Below are 13,051 nucleotides of genomic sequence, written 5' to 3' on the forward strand. Positions count from 1 at the left end.
CAGACCTGGACCAGAACCCGCCATCCACCCCAACCATGTCCTTGTCTCTCCACGGCGTTATATAAATGTGATGTTTCAAAAAACTGAGCGTAACCCAGGCAGAGATTACGTTGCCACAACAAAGTAATTATGAAAACAATTCAGTAATGCACAAACACTCTCTCTGGGAGACAGGGTTGGTGTGCACTTATATAACGTTACAGCATAATAAAACATGTGAAACAGAGTGATAATAGAGATGGAGCAGAGTGGAACAGAGTGACAGCAGAGTGGAGACAGGAGCACGAGCTATCTGATGTGTTTTAAAGACTTGTTTGGAATGAACTCAACAATACACTCACAGCAGTTAGTCATGATTCAGTCATCAATACGGACAGGTCCAGAAACACACCCTGAGGGGAGGGAGAGGAATGAAGGAAAGGAAGGAGAGGAAGGAAGGAAAGAAGGAAAGGAAGGAAGGAAAGGATGGTTCAAATGAAGTAAGAAGCAATGGACTTAAAAAAGAAAGGAAGAGAAACAGCCAAAGAAATACAAGAAAAAATGGATTCAGAGTTTGGGACTGAGGGAGAAGAGAGAGAGAGGGGGAAAGAAAAGATGGATGGAGGGAGGAAAAAGATAAATACAGAAGAAAATAACTATATTTGGGATGAGACATGTAAAAGAAAGGAAAGGGAAGGAATGAAGGAGGAAGGAGACAATGGAGGTTTGGAAGCAAAAGAGAAAAAAGTGAGATTGAACGAAAGGAAGAGCAAAAGAAGAAGAGAGGAAAAGGAAGTTGTGAAATGAAAAAAAAAGAAAGCGGAAGAGAGAGATAGTGAGAAAAAGAGACAATAAAACATTTTAGGAGGCAAAAGAGAATCGAAGGGAAGGAGATACGGAGGGAGGAGGACTGATGGAAGACTGATGGAGGAGCAATGAAAAGGTCAAATAAGAGAGAGGAACCACACCCATAAGGAGAGCAGGAGGGGGTGATGTCAAGAGGGGGGGAGAGGGGAAGAGAGGGGAAGGAGAAGGGAGGATGAGGAGGGAGGGAGTCCCACCCTGAATGACAGAGGAGGGGATTTCTACTGGAGCTACAGAACTAGAGTCAGAACCAAATCCAGAACACTGTAAAACTTGATGAGTGACTTCAACTCAAACTAATGAAAAACAAATTCATTGTTAAGGTCATGTAAGTTAATTGTACTAAAAATTATGTAAGTATATTACACTCAAATGCAGCATTTCTCCAAAATATGTGTTGATCTGATTAAAGTAACTTAAATACATCTTCATTATACAAATGTTCCCACTTAAATTCATTTTACTTTTCAAAGAACTATTTCAAAATAGTTTATGTATGATAAAAATAATTAGGGTTACAGTTAATCGATTATCAGAATGGTAGCTAATTTATTTTGGGGCTTACATTTGTAATGATATAAAGTCAACTTAAAGCAGAAGACTCAAAACAGCTGAGTTATTATTTTAAAGGCATACTATGCAGTTTTCCGGTTTTGTCAAACAGCTACCCCTAGAGTCGCTGCGGAGTACTTGTATTTAACGTTAACTGTCGTAAATACCACTTACCAGAGCCGTCTCTGTATACGGCTCTGCGTCTCTGCACTCACGGCCTGATCCCCTCCCCCCTGTATACCGGTACATGTTCAGTAGGATGGAAGCGTCGGACATGCCGTAAAGCAATTCGTGATTCTCGCGAGATTTGGCGGGACGCCACCTTTCAGACTTACATTGCTGGTTCTGCCAACGGCGTCCCTCTCCTGCTTTGCTATCGGGATGATTCACTATACTACGAGTTTGTTTACCATCGAAATGACTCCACCCTGCAAATCTCATGCTGTTTTATTAAGGTACAAATCTTGCATAGTGTGCCTTTAACAATTGGATTAAGTTATGTTAGTTTACTAATTTTATTATATGCTGTTAGGATTTACAGTGTAAAAGTAATAATACCCAACTGTACAAGTCCTGCATTCAAATCCTCAATAAGTAAACCTATCATCAGCAAAATGAAAATACTTAAAGTAAAAGTAAAATGAATGTCATGCATGTAGTATTTAATATGATGTTATTATATAGACTGACTTCCAGCCTCCAGCTGTTTGTAGTTCAGTCTGGAGTAATGCATCATATTCTGTATGTTAGTAACGTGGCTGTCCTGCAGGGGCGGATCTAGAGACTTTAAGGTGTGTACAAACAATCATGTGCATCAATATTAGCTTGGAAAAACCCCAAATTAAGATATTTGAACTCAGAAACTTTATTGTGGCACGTTAACAAAGCAGTGAACAGAAATATCTAAAGGTGGTGAAATCAATACATTGTTTTATTTCTCTACTCTATTACTTTTCTCGTTGAACTTAAAGTTGCATCAGGTCATTTTTATAAAAAATATTTTTTGGCCATATTTGGTGAACTTTCACTATATCCTGACAGGAGAACATGAGACAGATCATCAGGTTCCTCTGGTTCCTCCTGATGCTCCTGCAAAAATCCACCGGGCCCGAATGAAAACAACCAATCAGAGCAGAAAGATAGCTGATTGCTGAGTATTTGAATCTCCGGGAATAAGACCATAATCATCTATCTCTAAGCCTCCAACACAAAGTGTCTTTATATCTTTCTCCACTCTGGTTGTTTTCAGGTGGATTCTGATATAATAGTCGGCTCTGTAGATAAAAACGTCTCATTCTAAGGTAACAAAAACACGATTCCTTTATTCAGGTGATTATACACCAATGAAAACATAGCTATGGATATTATATTCCATTTCTGACCTGACAATAAATCTTCCTCAATGTTACACATTGGACTTTTAAAATGACTCGATTCCACCATCAAAAAGTGGTTCAGTGACAGAATCTAAGGGCAGCCTGCTGCTGCGGCTCAGTGACCTGAGGACACATAATCCTACCATCTCTCTGTTATTTTCTGCGGTTGTAAACATTTATAAGGCTCAACCCTGGATGATCTGACTCATTTGCCTCCACACTAAGACTGTGGCTGTAAATGAGTCTATAATTTGGACCAGTGGTTCTGAGTCCAAGCAGTCTGTGTGGGAGCAGAACAGCTGCAGTGATGGATACACACCAACATTCAAATGAATGCAGGAACTTCATGTTTTAACGCTTTCATCTCTCACAGGGAACATTTCTCAGCTGAAACTATGATCTAAAAACCACTATGGTCACTGGTGAAAAGATATATCAATATGTACCATATTTCCATATTTCACCAGGATTGCTTTAGTTTTCATCCTGTACAATGTGCAGATGATAGCCTGTTGTCACTTTGGAGTCTAAACCCACATCCAAAGGCAGAGAGGCAGAATAAACATAAAAACCTGCCTCACACTGGCCTCACACTGGTTGGGTTATCTCAGCATTTCATTTATTTCTATGAGAGAAAATAAATACAATTGTAATTTTTAAAGTTTAGATCTGAACACAAGCTACATTCACAGAGCCTCCAGTCTCTGATACACAGCGAGCAGAAAAGGACAAACTCAAATATCTATTAGGGACGTCCAGTGAAACACCACCAATTAATTATTATTGTTACTGTTGTTATTTATCATATTTGTGATGCAGTGCCCTCTAAGGTTTGTGATTGAACAAATATGTACACATTCAGACATTTATGATTATTATTGTTGTCTTTTTCATGCCAGTAAAGCTCATACATTGAAACTGGCATTAGTATTATATGTCATGTAACATGATTTAAGTTAATGAATGATTTGATATGTTTTTCAGGTCATTTTATTCATCTTAAAACTAGAATCCCTTTTTTTCTGATATTCTTTGACAAAGATCGATAATGGAAATAATCCTCAGTTGCTGCCTAATTGTCAGATGTGTAAACTGGCAGTGTGCCTGCTCTGTGAGCTCTTCAGTGTCTCACATCAGTGAATGTCGCCCCCTTGTGGTGGAGTGGAGTTTTTTTCCATCACCAAAAATAAATAAATAAAATGCAACCAAAGCAGCTTCAGGTCAAACTTTATCAGAATCTTATTTTTCACAACTTTGGTCAGAGTGAAGACAGCAGCTACACATTGCCAGTAAACAAATAAAAACATTTCTAATAAATAAAAATATATTTCACCTTCAGTTGTAAACACAGCTTGAGTTCTTGGTTCGCTGGTCCCGAGAGCCTTCGTCACAAAACAAACAAAAAGCTTTATCGATGGTCCTAAATCAGATTTTCTTCCCCACAAATTAAATTTAAACTTCAAATTAGAACCACATTACTCCGATGTGATCCAGATGGCTGTTTGTTTGAATAAAATGGGTTTTTTGTTTGTTTTTTGCCTTTATTTTGATAGCACAGCTCAAGATAGACAGGAAATGGGAAGAGAGAGAAAGAGGAGGGCACACAGCAACGGGCCACAGGTCGGACTCAAACCCCCTTCAGCCTTTGAACACAGGACGGCGGCTGTACCAGGTGAGCTACCAGGGAGCTCAGTCTTAATAAAAAGCAACCGATCAAACTCCCAGGATGGGAGTGGCATCAGGTGTTATCGGTGAAAACTTGTCCCAGGATGGAGAGTCGCGATCTGAACGGCTGAACAGGGCAGGTCAGCAGGGGGGGCGTCTTCTTCTCACCCGGTTTCAGTGCGATGCTCTCTGATTGGCCGGGCAGGGGGCCATCTGTCTGTTTAGCGGGCGGCTTTGATTGGCGGCCGGACTTTCCCGCAGGCTGCGATAGGCTGAGGAGGACGTCTCGGAGCTCCTGCTGGTCCTGGGCGTGGCGGCTGCAGCAGTACAGCGCCGCGGGGTCCAGAGGATGAGCCTCCGTGTTGAAGATGAACCCCCCCGCCCCTAAAACGCACTCCCCCGACTCGCCTCCCTCCTCCCAGGACCCGTCCCCCTCGCTCCCCCCGCCGTGCAGGAAGTGGGCGGGGTCAAAGAGCAGGTAGAGGTACTTGACGGTTTCGGCGAGAAAGAAAGACTCCATCCTGTTGTCCAGCTGGTGATCTCGCAGGTCTTTAACCTGCAGGAAGACAAACAGCCAGGGATGAGCGAGTACGCCGTTATCTGCATCTGTTACACCAACTACAAGATCTGCACTTGGAATGGAGGCGGGGCTTAAACCGGAAGTTGTTTATCGGTTGATCCGAAGTTGCTATAATTAGAGCAGTCTGAGAATAAAGCTTCAGATCAGAATCAGAATTTAGAGCGTTTAGAGCTTCGGACAGACAGATCTTACAGTGGCGTATCCGCAGGGCGTCTTGGCGATCCTCTCTATGGACTCCAGAGCATCGAGGCCCAGCTGGAGGTAGGTGTGGTCACCTGTCGCTCTGAACAGGTACATGGCGCTCTCTATTAACTCTGGAACACACAGAAACACAGCCGGGCAGGGACTTACTGAACTGATTCATTAGCTGGTTTAGTAATCAGGTCTGAAGAATTTCAAAATAAAAGCCCCCATGGCAGTGACCAGACTTTAACATTATGTCTCTGTGTAGTTGTTACACTCTCTCTTCCATGTCGTTGCTGGGTGAGAGGCAGGTGGACTGACCTGGTCTCAGTGGGTATCCCTCTCTCTTGTCCACAGTGTAACCCTGAGGGATGCTGTAAAACTCAGGTAGACCTCCAAACTGTCTCCACACTGAGTAATAATTCTGGAAAGTTCGCACTGCGCTGTCCAGGTTCCCCAGGAGAGACTGAAACACACACACACACACACACACACACACACACAATGCATATTTACAATTTCAAAGTGTGAGTATTTATCCATTGTTCAGCAGTGTAAAAGGTGCAGTATGTAAGAATATGTTAAATGTATTCTTTAAACAAACAAAGGGGGCAGCATACGACCAGCGTAATAGGTAACTGCTGCTAACTCGTTCGCTCAGTTAACCGTGGGGTCCTGTTATCTGTATATCTGTCTATGAGCTGACTCTGTCTGGACAGGAAGCTCGGAGCCATGCACCAGAACCGGAGCTGGGCGACTTTAACGTCAGGGAATAAATACAGTACCGTGGTGTTCTACAGCGGCCCTGACCAGGACTCTGACGCTAGGGACAACAAAGACAAAGTGACAGGAGAGGACAAGGGACTAACTAAAGTTCTTACATATTCTTTAAAAGATTGTGTTTCTGTGTAGTGCCTGTACCTGCAGGCCGGGCCAGAAGGCCTCCAGAGACTGGAAAACAGGCATGGAGACGGTTCCTTTGTGCATCTGGACCCACAGGTACCAGTCGTCGAATCGGGTGTAGTTCTGAATGGCTCGATCGTACTCTGACAAATGTGAAGTCACAGAGGTGTCATTATAACTACCGTCTCACTCTCCATCTGTCTGTTATCAGGGTAGTGCCCTGCTCAAAGGTCTCTGCGGGAGAAGGAAGAGGGCTGCGGGGTTACCCAGGAACATGGTGAGCAGCTCCTCGTCCTGCAGCATGATGGCTCCTTTCACCAGATACTCAAAGTAAGAGTCGACCCCGGCTCCGATACCGGCATCCTGGGCCACCCACTTCTTAGACAGGATGTCTATGTGGTTACCCACCTGGACAGACAGACAGGTAAAGAGAGAGAGACAGGTGTTCAAAAACCTCAAATCTATATCCCTCTTCCTCATCAGAATACACTGTATCTTTATGGATTATTGATCAGTATACACTGTATCTTTATGGATTATTGATCAGTATACACTGTATCTTTATTGATTATTGATCAGTATACACTGTATCTTTATGGGTGAGATTGATCAGTATACACTGTATCTTTATGGATGATATTGATCTGTATACACTGTATCTTTATGGATTATTGATCATATACACTGTATCTTTATGGGTGAGATTGATCAGTATACACTGTATCTTTATGGATGATATTGATCTGTATACACTGTATCCTTATGGATGATATTGATCAGAATACACTGTATCTTTATGGATTATTGATCAGTATACACTTATCTTTATGGATTATTGATCAGTATACACTGTATCTTTATGGATGATATTGATCAGTATACATTATCTGTATGGATGATATTGATCAGTATACACTGTATCTGTATGGATGATATTGATCAGAATACACTGTTCTTTATGGATGATATTGATCAGTATACACTGTATCTGTATGGATGATATTGATCAGTATGCACTGTGTCTTTACAGATGATATTGATCCTGTATTGACAGTCAGACTGTGGACATATGACGGCCTTTAGCTCGTGTTTCTAGAGTTACGTGTTGTTACGAACACGTTAGGAATTGTTAAAATGTGATATTTCTTAAAGGGAGTTTGGTGCAGGGAGCTTTTAGTTGGATTCAAACTGCTAATATGGATCATTGTTAACAGTTAGTCTCCACTACAGAAACACTAGCTAACTGTTGTCTGATGCTGACGTTGACTGCTGTTAGTTATTGGTTCCATAATGCTTTAATAATCTGTGTATTGATTGCTGATACTGGCTGATCAGGCTAAATATAATGGCAGTATGGTGTAAACATGATGTGTTTGTTTGTTGATGGTGTTGATTCCTGATGAAACCATGTGTAGCGTGAACTGTACAGAGATCTGACTACTTTGACATTTTAAGCCGTTGATGTTTCCATGGTTACTGAACTAAAACCAGACAGGTAGGTGGACTAGTTACCAGACCGATGTCGGATCTGGTCTTCCACAGCGCCCTCAGGGCTCGGCGGGCTACGTTCTCAAACGTCTCGTCTCCTGTTAGTCGACTCAGCGTGGCGAACTCCAGGATGAAGGTTCCCACGCCGGCGGTACAGGTGACAGGTGTTTCCGTGGGACTGACGCCATTTAGAAGGTTCACCGTACCGTACGGCATGCCGGTGGCAGTCTGGAACGCTACAATCATTCACACAACACGTCAGCGGGAAGCTACAGCTCACAGCACAGACACTGGACGGGAATCTGTTTATATTTCCATTAATGACTACATTTTCATTTTCTGTCCGACCAACACTCCAAAACACAACGATATAAAACACTGAAGCTGGAATCAATCAATGTTTGGCATTTGCACTTCATAAATAACTATTATATTATCAACCAAGTGTTTAATATGGTTGGTTATATGAGTATTAGTGAACTAAGGTTATTACAGTGAACTAAAACTAAAGTAAAAACTAAAACTAGGGGTTAGAAAACATTTTAGTTCACTGAAATAAAAATAAAAACTAGACTGAAAACCAACTGAAGGACGGAAGTGTGCTTCCAAGTTCCAAGTTTTAGCCAATTTGGTCAAACTTGTCCTTGACTTATTGTACATCTGTTTACTGAGACTGTGAGCCAGTGTGTTTGTATTAGAATACATAAATAATATCATATATTATTATGTTATAATAAAAAAACTAATACAAACTAAACTAAAATGAGCAAACTCACCCAGCAAACCAACAGATACTGAACTTAATAAAACAACAACAATTAAAAATAAAATAAAAATAAATTATAGAAATAGAAATAACTGTAAACTTTTGTGCCCGTAAAGCTCCATATGACCCTGAACCTAAACCTGATCCTGATCCTGATCCTGATCCTGAATCTGGTGAGTTTTCGTACCAGGAAGCAGTTTCCTGGCGGCGTCCTCGGCCATCCTCAGCAGCGGTCCTGAACAGGGCCAACCGGGCTCCAGCTCCATCCCCGCCCTACCTGCCAACAGGTGAGCCGACAGCAGACCACCCACCACTGCACACACACACACACACACACACACACACACACACACACACACACACACACACACACACGTCTTTGTACAGCTATCCTTGTTGGGACATTGCATTCACTGTGGACTGACGGACCGGCCTTTGGTCCCCATGAGGACTACTGGTCCTGACAAGGTCAGAGTTTATACCAGAAAAGGTCCCCAATAGGTAACAAAAACACACACCCATTGGATTTGATGCAAATACTGAACACACACAAAATATCTATCTAAAATCCATTGTATGTTATTACATATTATAATATATAATAATGATAAGACGGTCATAATAATTAGGATTATTATTATTATACTACTACACTATGCTCATACTTTATTATATATCTCATTCTGTACTGTACTGTTCATTATGTTACAATAAATCACAACATTAGTGCTGGGCGATATACCGGATCAACAGGTATAAGGGTTTTTAATCTTTTCATACACTATTATAATGTAGAACAATTGCTTGTGGTCATATATTGGTGTCACTTTACGGTTCATCCAGCAGAGTGTGCTGTTATCTACAATACTGTGGCAAACAGCACAGAGCGAGAGATGGGAAGCAGCTCTCACAAAGAGTATTTAACTTTAATAAAGTCCACTCCAGCTCTAAATTGTACTATAATCAGTGATCTCGTCCCTCTGAACTATCAGTAGGGCTCCGCTCTGTACCTCTGATGTTGGTTTCGAACACAGAGGCGTTGACGTCGATGTCAAAGTCCACGGTGTCCTGGAGGAGCGACGCCACGCGCTGAAACTCTGTGTGGTTTCCCAAAATCTACAAAAACAAACATCTTCACATTATTCCAGCAGCCCAACCTTTCCTATCGGCTGATAATCGGATGGCATCACTTACCAGCAGAGTGTCGAGAGCATCGATCAGAGTGAGCGAGAAGCTGTTGAGATAAAACGGAGGAGAGATATTTTATTGTTGAACATTGTGCACTAAAGATTTTCATGTTTCCCAAAAACAGAAGTGACATCGAAAGAACGTACCGTCAAATAAACAAGAGAAAGTAACGTTTGAAAGGCACGACTGGAAGAATGTTAAATATAAGGAAATATAAGGAGAAAGAGTTATTAGATTAATGAAAGAAAAGGCCTAAAGAAGGCGGCGATTTACATTTGTGACAGTTTTAAGTCACGTGACAAACAACGTTGCATATTTATATCGCCTCTCAAACAAAAGATAAACAAAGCTCCAGTATATCTATCCTGTGGAGAATCCCTCCGCGTACACGGTGAAACAGACCAAAGGACAGACCAGCAATGTGCCGATCAAAGTGTTTACTGTGCAGCCATCGTCGGCTCTCTCTCGCTGTCTGCCTCTCCACTCTGAGCTCTTTCTGTGAGCGGGCAGCGCCGCCGAGGAGAGACAGCGGTAGAGAGCAACCACACTCTCCACGCCACGTCACATTCAGCAGAATACAGACGGTTCATTCAGGGAATTCGGTGCTTTGGTGCAGCCAAACACAACCGAGTCTCGTCCAGAACACTTACAATATGAGCAGAACTGTCATTTAGCTTTACTTCAATATTTCAATATTTCAGACACGACGTCACCTTACCTGCCCCAGGTGTCTTGTCCGTCGCAGGTGAGTGGGCGGAGCTCGTCGTAGGGGAAAGCGTTGTCAAGGTAACTGTTGTAGGCATGGTAGAACATGGATTTGATGCGCTGTCTGAAAAATGAAGCGGTTTGAAGACAAGACAGTTTTTACATTCACAGCTAGGACAGATATTTATATACATAAATATATATATATTCTATTACAGTACAGTATTAGTACTCTATTACAGTGAGGTATTAGTACTCTATTACAGTACAGGATTAGTACTCTATTACAGTGAGGTATTAGTACTCTATTACAGTGAGGTATTAGTACTCTATTACAGTACAATATTAGTACTCTATTACAGTACAGTATTAGTACTCTATTAAGTGAGGTATTAGTACTCTATTACAGTGAGGTATTAGTACTCTATTACAGTACAATATTAGTACTCTATTACAGTGAGGCATTAGTACTCTATTACAGTACAGTATTAGTACTCTATTACAGTACAGTATTAGTACTCTATTACAGTGAGGTATTAGTACTCTATTACAGTACAGTATTAGTACTCTATTACAGTACAGTATTAGTACTCTATTACAGTACAGTATTAGTACTCTATTACAGTGAGGTATTAGTACTCTAACTGCATCAGTGAGGTATCTAGTTGTTTCTCTGCTGGCTGTGCTCTCTTAGTGGTATTAGTGGCTGTGTGTGTAAGTGAGGTATTAGTACTCTATTACAGTGTGTATTAGTACTCTATTAAGTAAGTATTAGTACTCTATTACAGTGAGGTATTAGTGTCTCTATGTAAGTACAGTATTAGTAGTGTGTTAAGTAAGTGTTAGTCTCTTTAAGTGTTAGTACTCTATTACAGTGTGTGTATTAGTGTGTGTGTGTCTGTACTGTATGTACAGTGATGTATGTAGTAGTGTATTAAGTACTGTAGTCTATTGTGTATTAGTACTCTATTAGTGTGTGTATGTAGTACTGTGTTACAGTGCTGTATTAGTACTCTGTAAGTACAGTGTGTAGTGTATAGTGATGTGTTAGTCTCTGTTACAGTGTGTCTTAGTAGTGTGTGTCTGTACTGTGTGGCATTACTGTCTGTGTGTGTGTGTGTGTGTGTGTGTGTGTGTGTGTGTGTGTGTGTGTGTGTGTGTGTGTGTGTGTGTGTGTGTGTGTGTGTGTGTCTGTGTGTGTGTGTGTGTCTGTGTGTGTGTGTGTGTGTCTATGTGTGTGTTTGTGTGTGTGTCTGTATGTGTGTCTCTGTGTGTGTGTCTGTGTGTGTGTGTGTGTGTGTGTCTGTGTGTGTCTCTGTGTCTGTGTGTGTCTCTGTGTGTGTGTGTCTGTGTGTGTGTGTGTGTGTGTGTATGTGGCTGTGTGTGTGTGTGTGTGTGTGGCTGTGTGTGTGTGTGTGTGTGTATGTGGTGTGTGTGTGTGTGTGTCTGTGTGTCTCTGTGTGTGTGTGTGTGGTACCTGATCCCAGCTGTCTCCTCCTCGGTGAACAGGTGAGTCGCAGCATCGTTCAGCAGCCAAACTAACAGCGCCACGCGGACGGGAGCGCGCATGGAGAGACACGAGGACACCCGGAAGAGAGCCCCGGGTCGCTACAGCTCCAAAAACACCTGAAAACAGGAAGAAGAGAGAGAACCGCGGGACGACAGGTGAGAGCAGCTGAGAGCAGCTGAGAGCTCTGGGGTTGTTGTGAAGCTGTCAGGAAGTAAGCGAAGTGCGCATGCGCCGTCCGATACGCTGACGCGGAAGCCAACCTGAGGTGTGTTCAAGAGCAGGCGGTGTTCAGCAACGTTGGCGAATGTAAATAAACCCTAATGTTCAGTTTTGTTGGGACGGAACGCATGCGTGGTTGGTTTCAAACAATGTAATAGCTTTTATTGAGTATCACAGTGTTAAGTTTGGTGTTTTTATCCAATAAAAACCTTGAATAGTAATAAGATTTAGGTTATAGCTGCTCATCGCTCTGTGGCCATTTGTAAATGATTTAAATCCTGAAAGTGGAACAGAGATTAAACTCCTGTTAAAGGAATGAAGTTGTTGTTTTGTTTTGGTTATTTATTCGTGTTTTGTTTTTCTTCCCCTTTCTGTTAGGAAATGTTGTTTGGATTCATTATGCTGTATGTTGACATTCATTCATGATTCCTGTTTGTTAACTCAAGATGTTTAATAAAGTCTGCTGGGAAGAACTGACAGAGCTGCGTTCAACAACAAACCGTTACTAAACGTTACACTTTGCTAACATTACTTATATAAAGATTGAATTAACAGTTTAGAGCACACTGTAGTGTGGTTGTGAGCAGACTTCCTACTTATACCCACATTATAATGTGTTGCAGTGTTGCCTGTGCTGTTTTTGCTTTATTCTAGCTAGAGGAACACACAGTGGAATAATTAGAGAAGTTCAAAGTGATGCAGAAACAGCGTCTGACTGAAGGCTTCAATCTGTGTGAAGGTTTAGAAATAGAAACTAATAGCAGCAGACGCTGGAGGTCGGTCAGAGTGGGGGGGGGGAGAAAAAAAAAAAAATTAAAAAAAAATTTTAAAAAAAAAAAAAAAAAAATTTTTTTTTTTTAAAAAGGTTTTTTTTTTTTAAGAAAAATGAAAAAGGGGGGAGGTGGGAAAAAAAAAAAAAAAAAATAAAAAAATAGAAATACAATTATCAAATCAAATCAACAGAGACCCAGAAAAAAAGTACTTTCAAAAATAAATAGATAAAGATAAGAAGGAGAAAGTGAGGAGCGTGGGTGCATAGGAGTTATATAAGGGTGATAGAGTCAAGACAGTGG

At 41.4% G+C, this 13,051-nt stretch overlaps 1 protein-coding gene across 1 annotated transcript; it reads right to left on the reverse strand.

Moving 5' to 3' along the window:
- Window positions 1-3,981: 3,981 nt before the first annotated feature.
- edem2 (ER degradation enhancer, mannosidase alpha-like 2) lies at window positions 3,982-11,957 on the reverse strand. Its single transcript, XM_051425665.1, has 11 exons — window positions 11,727-11,957; window positions 10,263-10,373; window positions 9,551-9,590; window positions 9,367-9,472; window positions 8,544-8,669; window positions 7,615-7,826; window positions 6,369-6,510; window positions 6,121-6,245; window positions 5,521-5,665; window positions 5,209-5,330; window positions 3,982-4,992 (listed from the first exon to the last, which is right to left on the reverse strand). Exons 1-11 carry the CDS (start codon window positions 11,816-11,818, stop codon window positions 4,510-4,512), a joined length of 1,704 nt encoding a protein of 567 aa, XP_051281625.1. The 5' UTR covers window positions 11,819-11,957; the 3' UTR covers window positions 3,982-4,509.
- Window positions 11,958-13,051: the final 1,094 nt, after the last annotated feature.

Source organism: Dicentrarchus labrax, unplaced genomic scaffold, assembly GCF_905237075.1.
Source record: "Dicentrarchus labrax unplaced genomic scaffold, dlabrax2021, whole genome shotgun sequence".
In the NCBI taxonomy this organism is placed as follows: Eukaryota; Metazoa; Chordata; class Actinopteri; family Moronidae; genus Dicentrarchus; species Dicentrarchus labrax.